Raw genomic sequence first — 18,885 nt, 5'->3', positions numbered from 1 at the left:
AACTAATATCTTGTAATGTAGATTTGTTTTTGACGTATCTTGAATCTTTGTTTTATCAATACCTTGTCATTCTTGATCTTAGATTGTTCCAGGGCCAATGGCAGTGGTTTATGGTGTGGACAGAATGATGCAAAATATGAACAAGGTGTTCGCTTTCGCCCAGAAGAATCTCATCATTCGAAATAAAAACATCCGTACGTACAGCCTCAGGAGGCATTTGGAGCAAATATATAAATGTCTATTCGTCTTCTGCCGGCAGACTTTAGATTGCATCATTTCAACTCATCTGTTAGCATGGTCCATCAATATAGAGATGCCTCCTGGGGATTCTTACAGCTCTGCCTTCGAGCCTCTTTATTTGGCAGCCTAAGAATTTAGTATGTTAAAGCAGAAAATTAAAATAATATCAGGGATGCTTGATGGTGAATGGGATCATAATTGAGATTGTAAGGAGAAACCTCTGGTAAGCATAGAAATCATTGCTTAGGGTTCAGCTTTGAGCATCTGTTTGGCACATTACCTTAATTGGGAAGGGTGGCGAGTATAAAGGTTGGGAAATCGTGATGCTGTTGTACACGTCGATGGTGAGGCCACACTTGGAGTACTGTGTGCAGTTGTGGTCACTGTCATATCTCCGTCTCAGATGTGTAATAATGAAGCAGACACAATCCGTGGGAATTACATTACTTCGTCTCTATGTTTATTTCTTCTACTGACTCCGACTTTCCAGGCCTTGCATCATCCAGCATACACAGCATGCAAACTCCCCCGCTCTCGGGTCACCTGATACACACGTCACGATATTTGCATATCAACATCATGACTCATCATCATGACAGTCGCCCTGCTGTGAGAAGGATGCCATTTGGTTGAAAAGGGTGCAGAAGAGATTGCCCAGGATGTTACCTGGGCTTGCGGGCATGAGTTATAAGGAGAGGTTGGATCGGTTGGGACTTTTCTTTTTGGGGTGTAGGAGGCTGACAAGTGGCCTTGATGACGAGGAGCACAGTAACAATAAACACTCCCCTGGGGTTGAGGATTCAAACACTAGGTGTCGTAGGCTTAAGGGGAGAGGGGAGAGATTTAAAAGTGACCCCAGTGGCAATTCTCTCACCTAGGGGGTCTTCCGTGTCAGGAATGAACTGCCAGAGGAGGCCACAGAAGCAGACAATAGACAATAGGTGCAGGAGTAGGCCATTCAGCCCTTCGAGCCAGCACCGCCATTCAATGCGATCATGGCTGATCACTCTCAATCAGTACCCCGTTCCTGCCTTCTCCCCATACCCCCTCACTCCGCTATCCTTAAGAGCTCTATCCAGCTCTCTCTTGAAAGCATCCAACGAACTGGCCTCCACTGCCTTCTGAGGCAGAGAATTCCACACCTTCACCACTCTCTGACTGAAAAAGTTCTTCCTCATCTCCGTTCTAAATGGCCTACCCCTTATTCTTAAACTGTGGCCCCTTGTTCTGGACTCCCCCAACATTGGGAACATGTTTCCTGCCTCTAATGTGTCCAATCCCCTAATTATCTTATATGTTTCAATAAAATCCCCCCTCATCCTTCTAAATTCCAGTGTGTACAAGCCTAATTGCTCCAGCCTTTCAACATACGACAGTCCCGCCATTCCGGGAATTAACCTAGTGAACCTACGCTGCACGCCCTCAAGCAGATACAACTACAATTTTTTTAAGACATTTGGACAGATATAAGGAAAGGGGGGGTGTAGAGAGCGATGGGCCAAATGCTGACAAACGGGACTGGCCCAGCACACCAACTTAGTTGACATGTACAAGGTGTCGAGAGACAAGTAACGTCACTGCCCCAGAAGATGCAAAATGTCTGACACACAGTCACCGGTACACTTGTATTAACATTCCACCTCCCAGAAATATAAGCCACCACAAATGTAAAAATAAAGTGAGATTTCAATTTTCAAAAACTTTCTGGGGAGGTAATATTAACCCTAGATTATGATAGAAAATGACCAATTATACATCCCAATTTAAAATTAGGCCATTTTTTCCTTCCTCTTGATCTCAGTGGAAAGCAAAATCAGACTGGTATCACGGAGACTAAATTGTAAATCACATATCAAACTATTTCTCATGAAATGAGTCCCATAATATAAACAATAATAGTCAAATAGTGATTACATCGGCCGCACCTGGGAAAGCATGCTTCTCGTTGCTACTGATGGGCAGGAGGTGCAGACGCCTGAAGCCCCACACAACTGGGTTCAGGAATAGACAATAGACAACAGGTGCAGGAGTAGGCCATTCGGCCCTTCGAGCCGGCACCGCCATTCAATGTGATCATGGCTGATCATTCACAATCAGTACCCTGTTCCTGCCTTCTCCCCATACCCCCTGACTCCGCTATCATTAAGAGCAGGAACAGCAACTCTCACATAACTATCAGGTCTTGAACTGACCTGCGCAACCCTAATCCCACCTCAACCACAGTCCACCTCTTCCACTATCTTGGACTTGTTTATTTTCTAATAGTGTGTTTGCACGAATGTCTTTTTTTTTTTTTTGCACAGTCTTCTTTCATGTAGAAATATGATGTAGAATTTCTCTATTAGTTGTTTGCCTGAATCTATGTGATGCTGCTGCAGGCAAGATTTCCATTATACTTGTACCCCCCGGTGAAGAATGTATGCTCAATCATCTCCACTTGATTTAACTCATCATTAACAGCAAATGAAACACCAAAGATCAAAAATTTGGGCAGTTCATTAAATGTCAAATTGAGCCATTGCTTTGCATTAATTATTCCCGTTGTACTTTACAGAACTTGAAATCAGACCAAAGCAGCTCAGCGATGTTGCAAATGGGTTGAATGTTTATATGGGTGACGGGATTAACAAATCATCCGATCAAATTGGACTTTCGAAGGGAGCAGTTGAAAGGCTTCAAAGAAAAGGGAAGTATTGCTCTGTTCGTTCCGTTTCATGCCAAAATTAATATCGTTTCAAACCTCCTCAAATCTCTCGACCAATATGCCTCTTGTCATGGCGGCCTTGATGTGTCCGAACAAATGTGGATGTCGGATTCGGAGAAGAAGTATTTAGTTTGGGATGATTTTGTTCACACCTTGCAGTGAAAGGTGGAAATCCTCAACAGGGCTCCCGTGCAGAGTTGATGAATGAGATTGTAATCTCAGCTGCCATCTAGAGGCCCCAGTTATTTATCACACTTGCCCCAAAATTTCTGGGAGATCAGACTTTGGAACTCATTGGGAGTTAAAGACTCCACAAATTGTGCCACTCACTCATAACTTTTGGACCTGTGCATGAATGCTTAATGTGCAGCATCTGCACTAGACGCAACTAATATTTGCCCGAATACCAATGATTTGGTCAAGCCAGATGTAGAAATGTAATGAAGAAAAGGAAAGATGGGAAAAATTAAGAGAGGGAATGATAATGAAGGAAAATACTTTTTTTCAAGAAGAAATAGTTTCCAAACCGATTAAAATATGAAATGCAGTATGCCCTTGTTTTTGCCGAGATCTTTATAACGGAGTTTGGTTATAGCTGATGGACCTGCCGACCTTCACTGCCAGGCTGGGCTGCCGATGATACCCCCGGCCTGTGCCACCCCCCGGCCTGTGCCACCCCCGGCCTGTGCCACCACCCGGGCCGCTCCCAGACCGCACCTGCCACCACCACCACCTTCTTTGCGCCACCTCCGACCCTCACCTGCACTCCGGCCTCCCGCGGGGCCGCGACCAATGACTCCGCCGATCCCCAACTCTCTCCCCCCCCCGCCGCCAGCAGGCCGGAGCCGTCAACTCACCCGGATTCCAGGCCCAGCCCCAGACCGAGAGTCTGACGAAGGGTCTCGACCCGAAACGTCCCCTATCCATGTCCTCCAGAGATGCTGCCTGGCCCGCTGAGTTACTCCAGCACTTTGTGTCATTTTGTGTCTTAACCAGCAACTGCAGTTGATTGTTTCGACTACTTGTACAATGATAATACCTTACTCGGTTATAGTGGGCAATGGGCAATAACAATCACCATTCCTCCCCCCCCTCCCCCCTCTCCCCCCCCCCCCCCCCCCTTTACAGTCCATTATAACAAGGGTTTACTGTAATGAGTCTCTACATTAGTTAATGTCAATGCTCCTTGCAAGAGACATTGTTTGGCAATAAATAAGATAGAGTTACAGAGATACAGAGTTAAGGTGGTACCTATCCTGACTTACAATCCAGACTTACAGTCTGAAGAAGGGTCTCGACCGAAACGTCACCCATTCCTTCTCTCCCGAGATGCTGCCTGACCTGCTGAGTTACTCCAGCATTTTGTGAATAGTATGAGCATCAAATTGTCTCATTTCAAATAATAATCCCATTCCCCCTTCTCTCCTTCACCGACTAGGTGGGCATGTTCAACCCATCATTTCCCATGTCCCAGTCACCCTGCTCCTCCCCTCTCCGTCCTCTGCTTATCTCCATCACCGAGCCCCATATTTCCCTTTTATCCCCCCTTTTCCCCCTCCGTCCCATTCTACCCAGATCCCTCCCGCCAGTGTAGATCTCACGCCTCTATCCCTCCCTCCAGCTGTACATCCCACACCTCCTCCTCTCCTTGCCTGGTGCCCTTTTGCCTCCTTCGCACCTCCAGCCTGTGGTACTTACTTCACTCATCTGCCAATCAATCCTTCTCCTTGCCTCTATTCACCTGTCTCCTGTTAGGAACACAAGGACGCAAAGTGCTGGAGTAACTCAGCGGGTCAGGCAGTATCTCTGGAGAACAAGGATGGGTGCCATTTCAGGTTGAGACGAGACCCTTGCCCATGCCCTTGCACAGCATCTTCTGAATGCATAACCCTCCGCTCACCTTGCACCAAAACATGCCTGCGTTCTACCCTCTCTAGACCTGCCAAAGACGTGCGGGGGTTTGGAGGTTAATTGAGCTCTGTAAATTGCTCCAAGTGTGCATGGAGTGGATGTGAAAGTGAGATAACAACACTGGTATGAATGTGTAAACTGATGGTCAGGGTGACGAGGTGGGCCAAAGGGCCTGTTTCCATGCTGTATCTTGCAATCAACCAACCAAATGTATCTTTCCACTTATTCTACTCTCAACAGCTCAGCAAATCACCAAATCTTAAATGAACGGTTTTTGGTCAGCGTGAATCTGATGGGCTGAAGGGCCTGGCTGCTACACTTCATAAGTACTTCATCAGCCATGAAGCACTTTGGAGCTTCCTGAGGCTGTGTAAGGTGCTGTGCCGGAGAGAGTGTTTGGCAGAAACTGGGGAATGATCACACACTTGGAGTCTCATTAACACTGGAATCAACAGACCCTGCTTCCATTGAGTTTTGATTATAGACAATAGACAATTGGTGCAGGAGGAGGACATTCGGCCCTTCGAGCCAGCACCGCCATTCAATGTGATCATGGCTGATCATTCTCAATCAGTACCCCGTTCCTGCCTTCTCCCCATACCCCCTGACTCCGCTATCCTTAAGAGCTCTATCTAGCTCTCTCTTGAATGCAGTCAGAGAATTGGCCTCCACTGCCTTCTGAGGCAGAGAATTCCACAGATTCACAACTCTCTGACTGAAAAGGTTTTTCCTCATCTGTTCTAAATGGCCTACCCCTTATTCTTAAACTGTGGCCTCTTGTTCTGGACTCCCCCAACATTGGGAACATGTTTCCTGCCTCTAACGTGTCCAACCCCTTAATAATCTTAAACGTTTCGATAAGATCTCCTCTCATCCTTCTAAATCCCAGTGTATTGAGTGAGCTCAACCCCTTCCTGGTGCTCCTTGTGTGCTTTCAAGTGAAGTTTATTTTTTCTCTCTCTTGTGCTTGTGCTACAGGTTTAACAGCCACGCTTGTGAACACCTGGTATCTCACTGTTCCCAACTTGCTGGGAAGTAGCCCAGTGAACGTGGGTGGTTTGGTGAATCCAGGTTTTGATGAAGGATTAATGTGAGTGAAATTTCGCCATCTTTGCCAATTAACCATCCCATACAAAACATAAAATAGAAATGTTGCCTGCACATTATTTGTTTTAAAACTGTGTGATACTTCTTCTGTAATCTGACATTGAATAATCTACCCTATTTTTAGATGAGATCTTAACTGCAACATGCAGTATGATAAAAAAGGAACTGCAGGTGCTGTTTACAAAATGATGGAATAACTCAGCAGGTCAGGGCAGCATCTCTGGAGAAAGAGGATAGGTGTCGTTTTAGGTCGGGACCCTTCTTCAGTATGAAGAATGGTGCCAACCCGAAACGTCACCCATCAATCTGAAGAAGAGTACCAACCCCAAATGTCACGCATTAGTCTGAAGAAAGGTCCCAACCCAAAACGTCACCCATCCATTTTCTCCAGAAATGTTGCCTGGCTCGCTGAGTTACTCCAGCACTCAGTGGGTCTGGCAGCACCTGCAGTGGCGACGTAGTTGCAAGTAGGCGAAAAGTTTTGTCAAATCCCTGTATCAGGACCATGTGTTCAATTTTTAAATTTGATGTATTATTTTGGGAGCAAGCTTAAGAAATAACCTCAAAGATAAATTGTGAATCTATAGGAAAAAGAACTGCAGATGTTGGTTTAAATCGAAGGCGGACACAAAATGCTGGAGTAACTCAGTGGGTCAGGCAGCATCTCTGGGGAGAAGGAATGGGTGACGTTTCGGGTCGCGACCCTTCTTCAGACTGATGTCAGGGGAGGGGGCGGGATAAAGATAGGATGTAGTCGGAGACAGGAAGACTAGTGGGAGAAGGGGGAAGGGATAGAGAGGGAAAGCAGGGACTATCTGAAGTTAGAGAAGTCAATGTTCATACCGCCGGGGTGTAAACTACCCGTGAAATATGAATTGTGAATCTACTTCAGTTGCTTTTCTCCTCATTCAGCATGAAGCTGCAGAGGTAGGGTGGGAGAAAGTGAATGAGTTTGAGCACGATGAAACACAATCTTACACCTGAGAAGTGAGCGTACAGGAGAGGCAATAAGAGGGGTGAAGGGAACACAGGTAACTGCAGGTGCTGGAATCTCCAGCAAAGGTAAGGGGGCAGGTCGGGTGAAAGGTGAGGACCCAGGGGAACTCCATCCTGGGAGGGAGAGGTGAGGAGCGTTTGAAGAGGGAAGGAGCATGGATTGAATGCTGATATGGATTGATCGATGGCAGAATCACCCTCTCCAGTTTCATTCGAAGATAGACACAAAATGCTGGAGTAACTCGGCGGGCCAGGCAGCATCTGCGGAGAGAAGGAATGGGTGACGTTTCGGGTTGAGACCCTTCTTCAGATTCATTATTTGCCATTTTGCATTTTTGGATATAAATCTGGAAATAATATTAAACACAGTATGAGAAGTAGTCTTGGAAGTGGTATTGAATGTAGTAATGAAAGTAATAGTCAAAGTAGTATTAATTGTCCAGTTATCTAGTATGAAATTCCAAGGTACGTTTTGCAGAAAAGAACAATCCTTTGCCGCAAAACCTTTGCGCAAAGGTTATTTCTCTTTGCGCCACCTGTTGTTCATGATATCACAAATTATTAACAGTCAACATTATTGTCATGTGTCCCGAAAGGGAACAATAACATTCCTACTACTGCTTAAAAATCCTTCTTAATGATTATTATAAATGTATTTATCGTGTCTTTATTCAAAAAATGCTGGAGTAACTCAGCAGGTCAGGCAGCATCTCGGGAGAGAAGGAATGGGTGACGTTTCGGGTCGAGACCCTTCTTCAGACAGTCTGAAGAAGGGTCTCGACCCGAAACGTCACCCATTCCTTCTCTCCCGAGATGCTGCCTGACCTGCTGAGTTACTCCAGCATTTTGTGAATAAAAACCTTCAATTTGTACCAGCATCTGCAGTTATCTTCTTATACTATTTATCGTGTCATTGCATTAGTCAGCATGCAAACGCCCATTAATACATTCTCAGTACAGATGATAATTAAACGCTCTTGACTCTTGAAATGTAATTAACTTCTTCATGTTTTTGACGAAGATTTGAGATAACTGAACCTTCGCAAGCGTTCACGCATTGAATGTTTCTTTGCCGTCCCCAGTCACGTCAGTACACAGGTGGCCTCTGCACTTATTTCATCCACTGTGTTCCAAGGAGGTCAGGAAGTCAGTACCCCGGCACGGTACAGACTGCTCCACAGAACAAAGGTGAGAGCTGCCATTTTACCGTTGATCTTCCGGTGATGTCAACTGACCATAGGAACGGATATGTAATCATGGAGTCAGACAACATAAAGAATGCCCTTCAGACCATTGCACCCATGCCAAACTTTTTACTCATCTACACTAATCCCGTGATACCAGGCCAGATTAGGGGAATAGTACATTGAACAGTACAGCACAAGAACAGGCCCTTTGGCTCATATTGTTTGTGCCAAACATGGCCAACTCTTATCAGCCTACACATGATCCTTATTCCTCCATTCCCTCCATGTCCGTGTGCCAATCCAAAAGTCTCTTAGATGCCGCTATCGTTTCTGTCTCCACCACCACCCCCGGCAGCGCATTCCAGTGACTCCAACACTTTAGCTTAAGATTCCAGCATCTGTAGTTTCTTGCATCTCAATTAATAAACGCGTCGATCTGTTTGATAAAACGTTAGCCGAACGTTATAGAATCAAAAGGTAAAATCAGAGCGTTATAGAGTCATACAGCATGGAATTTGGCCCAACTTGTCCTTGTCAACCAACAAGCCCCATCTACACTGGTCCCACCCGCCTGCGTTTGGCCCATGTCCCTCTAAACCCATCCTATCCGTATAGCCGTCCGAATGTCTGGTAGATAACTTGAATGGACACGACCTTTCGCCCAGAATAGGGGAGTCTGAAACTGCAGCTATTTAACACAGTAACATTATAAATAAATATACAACCATCAATAATTCAATCAATTAATAATCAGTAATACTAAGTAACCAGATCATTAAGGAGTGAGGGGCATGTTTTTCTCACAGAGGGTGGTGGGTATATGAAATGAGCTGCTTGAGGAAGTGGCAGAAGGGGTACAATGACAACATTTTAAAAGACATTTGGACAGGTACATGGATAGGATAGGTTCAGAGGATAGGGACCAATTACAGGCCAATGAGACCAGCTCAGGAAGATGCCGTGGATCAGTTGGACTGAGGGGCCTTTTTTCCAAGATGTCTGACTCTGTGACACTGTGTTTGACCCAACCTGTGCCTTGTACTCGTCTCCTGAAGGACCCGGGTAGGTGTGATAAATATTTGCCTGGTACATGGGCTTAACAGAGGGATAATAGTTTTGGTGGTGGAATTTTCCCGTGGGAAGTACATTGAGTGTTGAGTGTTTTATGATTATTGTCACGTGTACCAGATTACAGTGAAAAACTCTGCACGCTATTCAGTCTAATCAAACTGTACACGAGTACAATCAAGCTGTACACGAGCACGGCATGTTGTACAAAGAGAAAAACGCCAGAGCGGAGGGTATAGTGTGACAGCATTACAGCATTGCAGTTACAGAGCAAGGTCTACAATGAGGCAGGTTCAAAGACCAGGACTGCACACTAGCTTATGAGTGAACCATTCTATTGTCTGATGGCAGCGGGGGAAAAGCTGTGTCTGAATCTGGTGGCAGCCTCATTCAAGCTTTTGTATCTTCCGCCCGAAGGAAGTGGGGAGAAGTGGGGATGAGAAGAGGCACTACTTGCCTGTTACACACCCTGACTGTTGCTCCGTTTCATTCACTCCAGCTATCACTGCATATCAAGCATGTCCTGCAATATATGGACAATGCAATTGGTATTCCTTGTCAATATTCAATGTCCCCCACCACCTCCAATCCACGATGTGCTCCGTCAAATATAGTTTTGCACTGCGTTCATTTTGAGAGAGTTGCACTGAGAGATTTCAGGATAGACTGTGAGAACCTCTCTCACAGCATGGGGGGATTATGGGTGGTGGTGGGAGGATGGTGACAACAGAAGATGGCTTAAATTGTGGTTTTGCTGGGATTGACCGCCGATTTTGTAGTAGTTCCACCTGGAGCCTTGACTGGATCCACCTCCTACACACCACATCCAAGGGATGTACTTGTGGAATTCCTCTCTCCCTTGCTGAACCTGCGCTGAAGCAGGGCTTCCAAATGCCTCCATGAGGAGGAGGCTTCCATCATGGCCGCCCGCACCTTACTCATTCTTCCCCTGTACAGATCCCCCCTGCATTGGAATCGGAAGCGAGCTCAGGCTGGGGCCCCCATCACCAATCTCCGTAATTGCCCTCAGTGCCTGGCTGGCTATGAAAATGACCCCGATCTTCGCGGGGAAAGTGGTGGTTGGTGATGCAGCGTTCCATCGACCCCATCTACATCTCACATTGTCATGGCAAGGCCACCAGCATAATCAAGGACGAGTCTCACCCCGGTCACCCCCTCTTCTCCCCTCTCCCATCAGGCAAGAGGTACAGAAGTGTGAAAACGCACAGCTCCAGATTCAGGGACGGTTTCTTCCCAGCTTTCATCAGGCAACTGAACCATTCCATCAACAACTAGAGAGCAGTCCTGACTTACCATCTACCCCATTGGAGGCCCTCGGACTATCTTTAATAGATGTTAGTGGACTTTATCGTGCACTAAACGTTATTCCCTTTATCCTGTATCTGTACACTAAGGACGGCTTAATTGTAATAATGTATAGTCTTTTCACTGACTGGAAACTATGCAACAGAAAAGATTTTCACTGTACCTCGGTACACGTGACAATAAACTAAACTGAAACAAAACATTAAAAAAAAACTATTCTCACGCATCGATTGATGAATCAATTTATTCACAAAATGCTGGAGTAACTCAGCAGGTCAGGCAGCATCTCAGGAGAGAAGGAATGGGTGACGTTTCGTGTCGAGACCCTTCTTCAAACTGATGTCAGGGGGGCGGGACAAAGGAAGGATATAGGTGGAGATGTTTGATTCATGATCTGGGGGGGCTCCCAGAGTTTTTATGAATGCTCCATAAACGCATCTTTATTTTCAGAGACAGATTTTGACTGTGCCATTTAGTTTGTGAAGAGAGAAAAAGCAACTTTCAAGAAATATAATTCCCAGCCTGGGGAACGACAGCAGATTGAAAGTAATAGGCATAGAGAGGGTAGATAGTCAGAACCTTTTCCCCAAGACTAGAGGGCACAGCTTTAAAATGAGAGGGACAAAGTTTAAAGGGGATGGGCAGGGCAAATATTTGTTATACACAAGATGGTGGGAGCCTGGAGCACCATTGGTCAGGGGTGGTGGTCTCGGCCGATACATCAGTTGCATTTAAGAGGATTTTAGATTGGCACTAAAAAGAGCGGCATAGTGGCGCAGCGGTAGAGTTGCTGCCTTACAGCACTTACAGAGCCAGAGACCCGGGTTCCATCCTGACCACAGACGCTGTCTGTACGGAGTTTGTACCTCCTCCCCGTGACCGTGTGGGTTTTCTCCGAGATCTTCGGTTTCCTCCCACACTCCAAAGATGTACAGGTATGTAGGTAAATTGGCTTGATAAATGTTTTTTTTTAAATTGTCCCTAGCGTGTGTAGGATAGTGTTTATATGCATGGATTTCAGGATGTTCTCGTGCTCCACAATGATCGAGAGCAGCAGCCTGGAGTAAACGGACATTACAAGATTCACTGACACTTGCCTTCCTTCTGCAGGCCGTTCCTTCTCTGATCGTTCATCCTGTCTGCGCCTTCTGGAATTTCGATCGGATGTGAGTACTCAAAAGTCAACAAGGCAAGGCTGGTATAAACTGCGGCTGCATGTCTGGTAGGGTCGGAATCTATGAGCCATGTTTACTTTATGGTGCGCTGTGGCTCAGTGGGTAACCCCATTGCCTCTGAATCCCAAGGTTTGCAGTTCATGTTTCCTTGCAGAAACATAAGCACATTTATTTCAAGAGGGCTAGATTACAAAATTAGGGACGTAATGTTGAGGCTCCATAAGGCGTTGGTCGGGCCGCATTTGGAGTATTGTGAGCAACTTTGAGCCGGCTCTGGAGAGGGTCCAGAGGATGTTTATAAGAATGATCCAAGGAATGAATGGGTTAACTTATAGTGAGAGTTCGTCGGCACTGGGCCTGCACTTGCTGGAGTTTGGAAGAATGAGGGGGGGACCTCTTGAAATGTACCGAATAGTGGAAGGCTTAGATGGAGTGGATGTGGAGAGGATGTTTCCACTAGTGGGGGAGTCTAGGACTCTCTTTGAGGTCACAGCCTCAGAATTAAAGGACATTGCTTCGGGAAGGAGATGAGAAGGAATTTCTTTAGCCAGAGGGTGGTGAATCTGTGGAATTCTTTGCCACAGGAGGCCGTGGAGGTCGTCAATGGATATTTTTAAGGCGGGGATAAATTCTTGATTAGATCAGCCATGATTGAATAGCTGAGTAGACTTGGTGGGCCGAATGGCCTAATTGTGCTCCTGTTACTTATTGCATGACAAGTCCACACTGCAGTACTGTAGTAGTGCTGCACTATCAGAGGGTTATCTCAAAAGCCCAACAGCTCGCACAAGTAAGACAGTACTCTGAAGAAGAGCAAGGGTGTCCATATCTGTTCTGCAATCACCATCAGCAATATAAATTAGGGGCGGGGCAGTGGCACATCTGCTCGAGCTGCTGCCTCACAGCACCAGAGTCTGATGCAGGCTAGATCCTGGCATCTTTATGCTCTCTGTATGGAGGTCTCCCTATGACCACATTGATTCCCTCCAGGTGCTCTGGTTTCCTCCCACATCCCAAGGGAGCGCAGGTTTGTGGGTTAATTGGCCCTTTGTAAAATTGCCCTTAGTGTGCAGGGAATGGATGAGAAAGCAGGAGTACACGGAACGCGTGTGAACGGCCACTCGATGGTTGGCGTGGACTCGGCGGGCCAAGGGGACTGTTCCCATGTTGTACCTTTCAATCAAATTCAATCAAAAGCCGTCTGTCTGGTTGCTTTGCTGCTTATGGGAATTTGTTGTGAGTGTGTCAGGTGCAATGGTGACCATTGTTCGAAGCTTCATCACTGTGGAGCCCGTCAGAACATCCTGAATGGGAGGTGGAAGACACCATCACTTTGTGTTCACCATAAGGGCGAGGCTGGAGGGGGATCCACCGCCGGGGATGTCCACACATTCTGGGTGTCCGAGCACGACGTGAGGTGGGCTCTGACACGTGTGAACACGAGGAAAGCTGGAGGACCAGATGGTATATCTGGGCGAGTACTAACGTCTTGTGCTACTCAGCTTGCTCCAACATTCAACCTGTCCTTGGCCAAGTCCGTGGTCCCTGCATGCTTCAAAAGTTCCATCATCGTACCAGTGCCAAAGAATGCCTCTCCAGCTTGTTTAAATGACTATCGCCCACCGCTCCTCTCCCCCAAGGTGTCCCCCAAGGCTCAGTCCTTGGCCCCCTCCTCTTCATCCTCTACCTGTTCCCCCTTGGTCAATTAATCCGCCGTCATGGTCTCAACTTCCACTGCTTCGCCGATGATATCCAGCTCCTCATCTCCACCAAGTCAATCTCCCCCACCACACACTCTACACTGACAAACTGCATCACTGAAATAAAATCTTGGCTTCAATCAAACTTCCTCAAACTCAATTGCAACAAATCTGAAATCATCATCATTGGTCCAAAAACGCTCACCAAATCCACCCAAAACTTCATCCTCAACATTGATGGTCTCCCAGTATCCACCTCACCTCACATCTGGAATCTTGGAATCATCCTTGATCAAACCCTCTCCTTCGACAAACACATCAAACACATCACAAAGACAGCCTTCTTCCACCTCAAAAACATTGCCCGTCTCCGTCCATCCCTCTCCTCCACAGCTGCAGAAACCCTCATCCACGCCTTCATCACCTCCCGTCTGGACTACTGCAACAGCCTCCTCTATGGCGCACCCTCAAAAATCATCAATAAACTTCAATACATTCAAAACTCCGCTGCCCGTCTACTCACACACACCTCGATCCGTGACCATATCACCCCCGTCCTTTATAAACTCCACTGGCTCCCCATCCCCCAGAGAATCCAGTACAAAATCCTCCTCATAACCTACAAAGCCCTCCATAACCTGGCCCCATCCTACCTGACCGACCTCCTCCACAGGCACACTCCCACCTGCACCCTCCGCTCTGCCGCTGCCAATCTCCTATCCCCCCACATCCGGACCAAACTCAGATCCTGGGGGGACAGGGCTTTCTCCATCGCTGCTCCCACCCTATGGAACTCACTACCCCAAACCGTTAGAGACTCCTCCACACTCACCACATTCAAAACATCGCTGAAGTCTCACCTGTTCAGTACTGCCTTCAACCACTGAAGGTCACCTCACCTTCTGTCTCCTTTCTCTGTTCATTTATTTATTTACTTATTTATCTATTTATTCATTTCCCTATGTTCTCAAAATCTCTGTAAAGCGTCTTTGAGTATATGAAAAGCGCTATATAAATAAAATGCATTATTATTATTATTATCGAACGGTGGCCCTCACCTCGGTGGTCATGAAATGCTTCGAGAGGCTGATCAAGAAGCACATCTGTGCCTTCCTCCCTCGCAATATGGACCCGCTGCAGTTCAGATCCAACCGACCGAACAGATCCACGGATGGTGCGGTCTCCCAGGTTCTGCACACCGCTCTCGCATCTGGACAGCCAGAAGGGGGGCTATGTGAGGATGCTGTTCATTGATTTTAGTTCAGCTTTCAATACAATAGTCCCCACCAGACTGGCTGAGAAGCTGCTGAAACTGGGGCTTTGTAGCGACCATAGAGAATGGTCCAGGTCGTCGAACCCTCGGATTGGCCAGCGAGGTCACGTGGGAACGCGACCATGGGGATTGGTCCAGGAAACGACATCGCTGATTGGCCAGCGATGTCAGGTGCGCGTTTGGCGCCCGATTTAGGCAGTTCGGCGAAGTCTTCAAGGAAGACAGTAAGTTTATATTGGTTGTCCTGTAACTTGTTGTTTTGACTCTGTATTCGTGTATTGCGGCTGCAATAAACTTCGTCTACAACTAGCAAGTTTCGGACTCGCCATAGCTTAACACTTCCCTGTGTGCCTAGGTCCTGGACTTTCTCACCGCCAGGCCCCAAATGGTCAAGATGGGGAGACATACATCCAGCCCCCTCACCCTGAACACAGGATCCCCCCAGGGTTGCGTCCTTAGCCCCCTACTGTACTCCCTGTACACACATGACTGTGTGGCCAGGTTCAGCTCAAACTCCATCATCAAGTTTGCTGATGACACTGTGGTGGTGGGCCGGATCTCTGACAACGATGAGAAGGCCTACCGGGAGGAGGTGGCTGATCTGGCACTCTGGTGTCAGGACAATAGCCTCGTCTTGAATGTCAAAAAAACTAAGGAGCTGACTGTGGACTTTAGAAGGGCTCAACATCCAAGGACGTACACGCCACTGAAGATAAATGGGTCTACTGTGGATAGGGTGAGCAGCTTTAAATACCTGGGAGTCCACATCACAGAGGATCTGACATAGACAACACACATTGCTGCACTGGTGGATAAGGCAAAGCAGCGCCTTTACCACCTCAGACAGCTGAGGAAATTCAGAGTCTCTCTGAGGATCCTTCAGTGCTTCTACTCTGGGGCTGTAGAAAGCATCTTGTCCGGCAACATCTCAATCTGGTTTGGGAACAGCTCTGCCCAGGACAGGAAGGCTCTGCGGAGAGTAGTGCGTTCGGCAGAACGCACCATGGGAACTACACTCGCCCCCCTGCAGGACCTATACATCAGGAGGTGCAGATCCAGAGCCAGCAACATTATGGGGGACCCCTACCACCCCAGTAACGGACTGTTCCAGCTGCTACGGTCAGGCAAACGCCTCCGCTGTCACGCTGTGAAAACAGAGAGGATGAGACGGAGTTTCTTCCCACAGGCCATCAGGATTGTTAACTCTTGTATCACCAGGGACTAATTTACTGTATTCATTTTTTTTTTGTGTTGTGTCTTTAAAAAAAAAAATCTATTCTGTTTTGTAGTTTTAGCACAATCCGCAGGCATTGCCGCTTTCATTTCACTGCACATCTTGTATGTGTATGTGACAAATAAAGTAGACTTGACTTGACTTGATATCCAGCTGCAACATAACATCCTAACTCCTGTACTCAAACCTGTGACTGATGAAGGCATTTATTCATAAAGTGCTGGAGTAACTCAGTAGGTCGGGCAGCATCTCGAGAGAGAAGGAATGGGCGACGTTTCGGGTCGAGACCTGATGAAGGCAGGTGTGCCAACGGCTTGTTCACCACCCTGTTTATTTGTGCCGCCTCTTTCATGGGACTATGTATCTGTGCCCCCCCCTCCCCCCCCCAGGCCTCTGTTCTACAGAGGTCCCCAGGTGCCCTACCATTTACTGCATAAGTCCTGCCCTGGTTTGTCTTACCAAAATGCAACACCTCGCAGTTACCTGAATTGAACCCTAATTTGCAAAGAAAAAATGTCACAACAAAAAGTCGCCACTCTCGCACGGTGCGGCGGGACTGATGCAATGACTTGTGTGCCCGCAGGCCAGGGGCTGGGGGAAGCTGGTCCACACACGGCTGCAGCATGGTCCAGTCTGGTCGCCAGTCAACAACCTGCTACTGCAACCACACCACCAACTTTGCTTTGCTTTTCCAGCTTTATGAAACAAAGGTAAAGTCATAACTCATTTCTTTCCTCTAGCATAAGAAAATAACTGCAGATGCTGGTACAAATCGAAGGTATTTATTCACAAAATGCTGGAGTAACTCAGCGGGTCAGGCAGCGTCTTGGGAGAGAAGGATTTAAAAAAAAAATTTATATCAAAAAATACTTTATTCAAGTAATAAATATTTACAAAACATCTTTTTTTTTTAACAACCCCATCCGACATTTCCGGAGGTTACACATTCGATACAGGCATTCACTTCCAAATTTACAGACATTTACACAGTATTCCTTATTTGGAGGGGCGTCTCTCTCCACCACACCCTGCCCCCCCCCCCCCCCATGTCCAGCAGCGGAAGGACCCTAGACTGCGGTCGTCCCCCAACAGGGCCTTGGCGTTGGCTGCACCGAGCTTCAGTGCGTCCCTCAGCACGTACTCCTGCAGTCTGCAGCGGGCCAGTCGGCAACATTCCTTGACGGACAGCGACGTTTCGGGTCGAGACCCTTCTTCAGACTGATGTCAGGGGGGCGGGACAAAGGAAGGATATAGGTGGAGACAGGAAGACAGAGGGAGAACTGGGAAGGGGGAGGGGAAGAGAGGGACAGAGGAACTTCCTCTGTCCCTCTCTTCCCCTCCCCCTTCCCCGATCTCCCTCTATCTTCCTGTCTCCACCTATATCTTTCCTCTAGCATATCATTTCACTGCGTGAATGCCTGCACGGGTACAGGGGTGTAAACGTTGACATCGTTGTAAACATTGTGTCATCACCAGTACGTTCATTCTGAGCGTTGACTCGCTGTAGGTTTTCCCTCTCACCCTACAGCTACCTCCTCTGGTGTTGGACAATTCTGCCTTAAGAAAAAGGATCTGACTGTCTACCCTATCTATGCACCTCATCATTTTCTGACAAGTCTCCCCTCGACCCCTGATGTTCCAGAGAGAACAATCCAGGTTTATCCAACCTCTCCTTGTAACTGAGACCCTTCCAATCCAGGCAGCATACTGGTAAACCTCTAATACGATTGGACAGCATCCAAAACAAACTTATTCACTGTCCCTTGGTACATGTGACAATAATAAACCTAAACTTAAACCCAAATGCCAGAGATTGACACAAAAAGCTGGAGTAACTCAGCGGGACAGGCAGCATCTCTGGGGTACTGATTGAGAATGATCAGCCATGATCACATTGAATGGTGATGCTGGCTCGAAGGGCTGAATGGCCTCCTCCTGCACCTATTGTCTATTGTCTATTGAGAAGGAATGGATGACATTTCGGGTCGAGGCCCTTCTTCAGACTCTGATTCGGTACAGAGATTATCTTGGAGAAATTTACAGTTGTGAACGTATGATTCAGGCAGTATGGACCAGTTACCTGCCTGTTGTGTTCCTACATTTGTACGAATGTCTCCCGGCCCAGCCTCAGAAGGGAATTTCCACAGGTTACAAGGGTCACCACCTCTCGAGCCCCTATGAGATCAGCCCCCGTTGAGTTTGATTCCAGTTTGATTCTTCTTGCCGTTTGTGTTGCTGCTGTACTTTTAACATCACAGCACCCCATAACACACCTTACTTTTACTCCTAGCAAAGTCCCTATGAAGAAGCTATACTAATGAAGTTAACCCTGACTGGCTGCTCTGTGTCACTGTGTGCAATGGTGACCACGCTGATCGTGTTTGCAGTGCTGGGGTGAGTATTTGCTGTCCCGCCTTGCACCTTCAGTTATTCGTTGCACCCTGTCTACACATCTTTCTTTGCAGGTGCTAACACTCTTTGCCATCCATAATGATTCACGCTGAGGTCCCAGTGAATTAGTACCACACCAGGATTATCAGCCCTTGGGTTTCTTGTCCGATACGTTCAAGCGGCTGGTATGAGTGTTAGCACCGGACCATGGGGTCAAGCATAGTTTAGATTTTAGATTTAGATTTAGAGATACAGCGCGGAAACAGGCTCTTCGGCCCACCGAGTCCGCGCCGCCCAGCGATCCCCGCACATTAACACTATCCTACACACACTAGGGGCAATTTTTACATTTCACCCTGTCAATTAACTTACATACCTGTACGTCTTTGGAGTGTGGGAGGAAACCGAAGATCTCTGAGAAAACCCAGGCAGGTCACGGGGAGAACGTACAAACTCCGTACAGACGGCGCCCTTAGTCAGGATCGAACCTTTAACTAAAAGAACGTCAGATTCAAGCATCCCCGGTGGTACTGCCTATTGAAGTTTATCTTCGTAGAAGAGGAACAGGCTGTT

The 18,885-nt window shown here is 47.2% G+C and overlaps 1 protein-coding gene across 1 annotated transcript in view; it reads left to right on the top strand.

Annotated features, from left to right (window-relative positions):
- LOC144608340 (adhesion G protein-coupled receptor D2-like) overlaps nt 1-18,885 on the top strand; it is a 109,162-nt gene that overhangs the window by 20,389 nt on the left and 69,888 nt on the right. The window contains exons 9-15 of the mRNA XM_078426006.1: nt 83-194; nt 2,795-2,944; nt 5,834-5,945; nt 8,041-8,146; nt 11,650-11,705; nt 16,505-16,631; nt 18,212-18,315. Of these exons, the coding sequence (XP_078282132.1) occupies nt 83-194; nt 2,795-2,944; nt 5,834-5,945; nt 8,041-8,146; nt 11,650-11,705; nt 16,505-16,631; nt 18,212-18,315 (767 nt within the window). The remainder of the gene's footprint in view (nt 1-82; nt 195-2,794; nt 2,945-5,833; nt 5,946-8,040; nt 8,147-11,649; nt 11,706-16,504; nt 16,632-18,211; nt 18,316-18,885) is intronic.

The sequence above is a fragment of the Rhinoraja longicauda genome, chromosome 31, assembly GCF_053455715.1.
Source record: "Rhinoraja longicauda isolate Sanriku21f chromosome 31, sRhiLon1.1, whole genome shotgun sequence".
NCBI classification, from domain to species: Eukaryota; Metazoa; Chordata; class Chondrichthyes; order Rajiformes; family Arhynchobatidae; genus Rhinoraja; species Rhinoraja longicauda.
The sequence above is the reverse complement of the archived record's forward strand: the minus strand, read 5'-3'. Positions and strand labels throughout refer to the sequence as shown.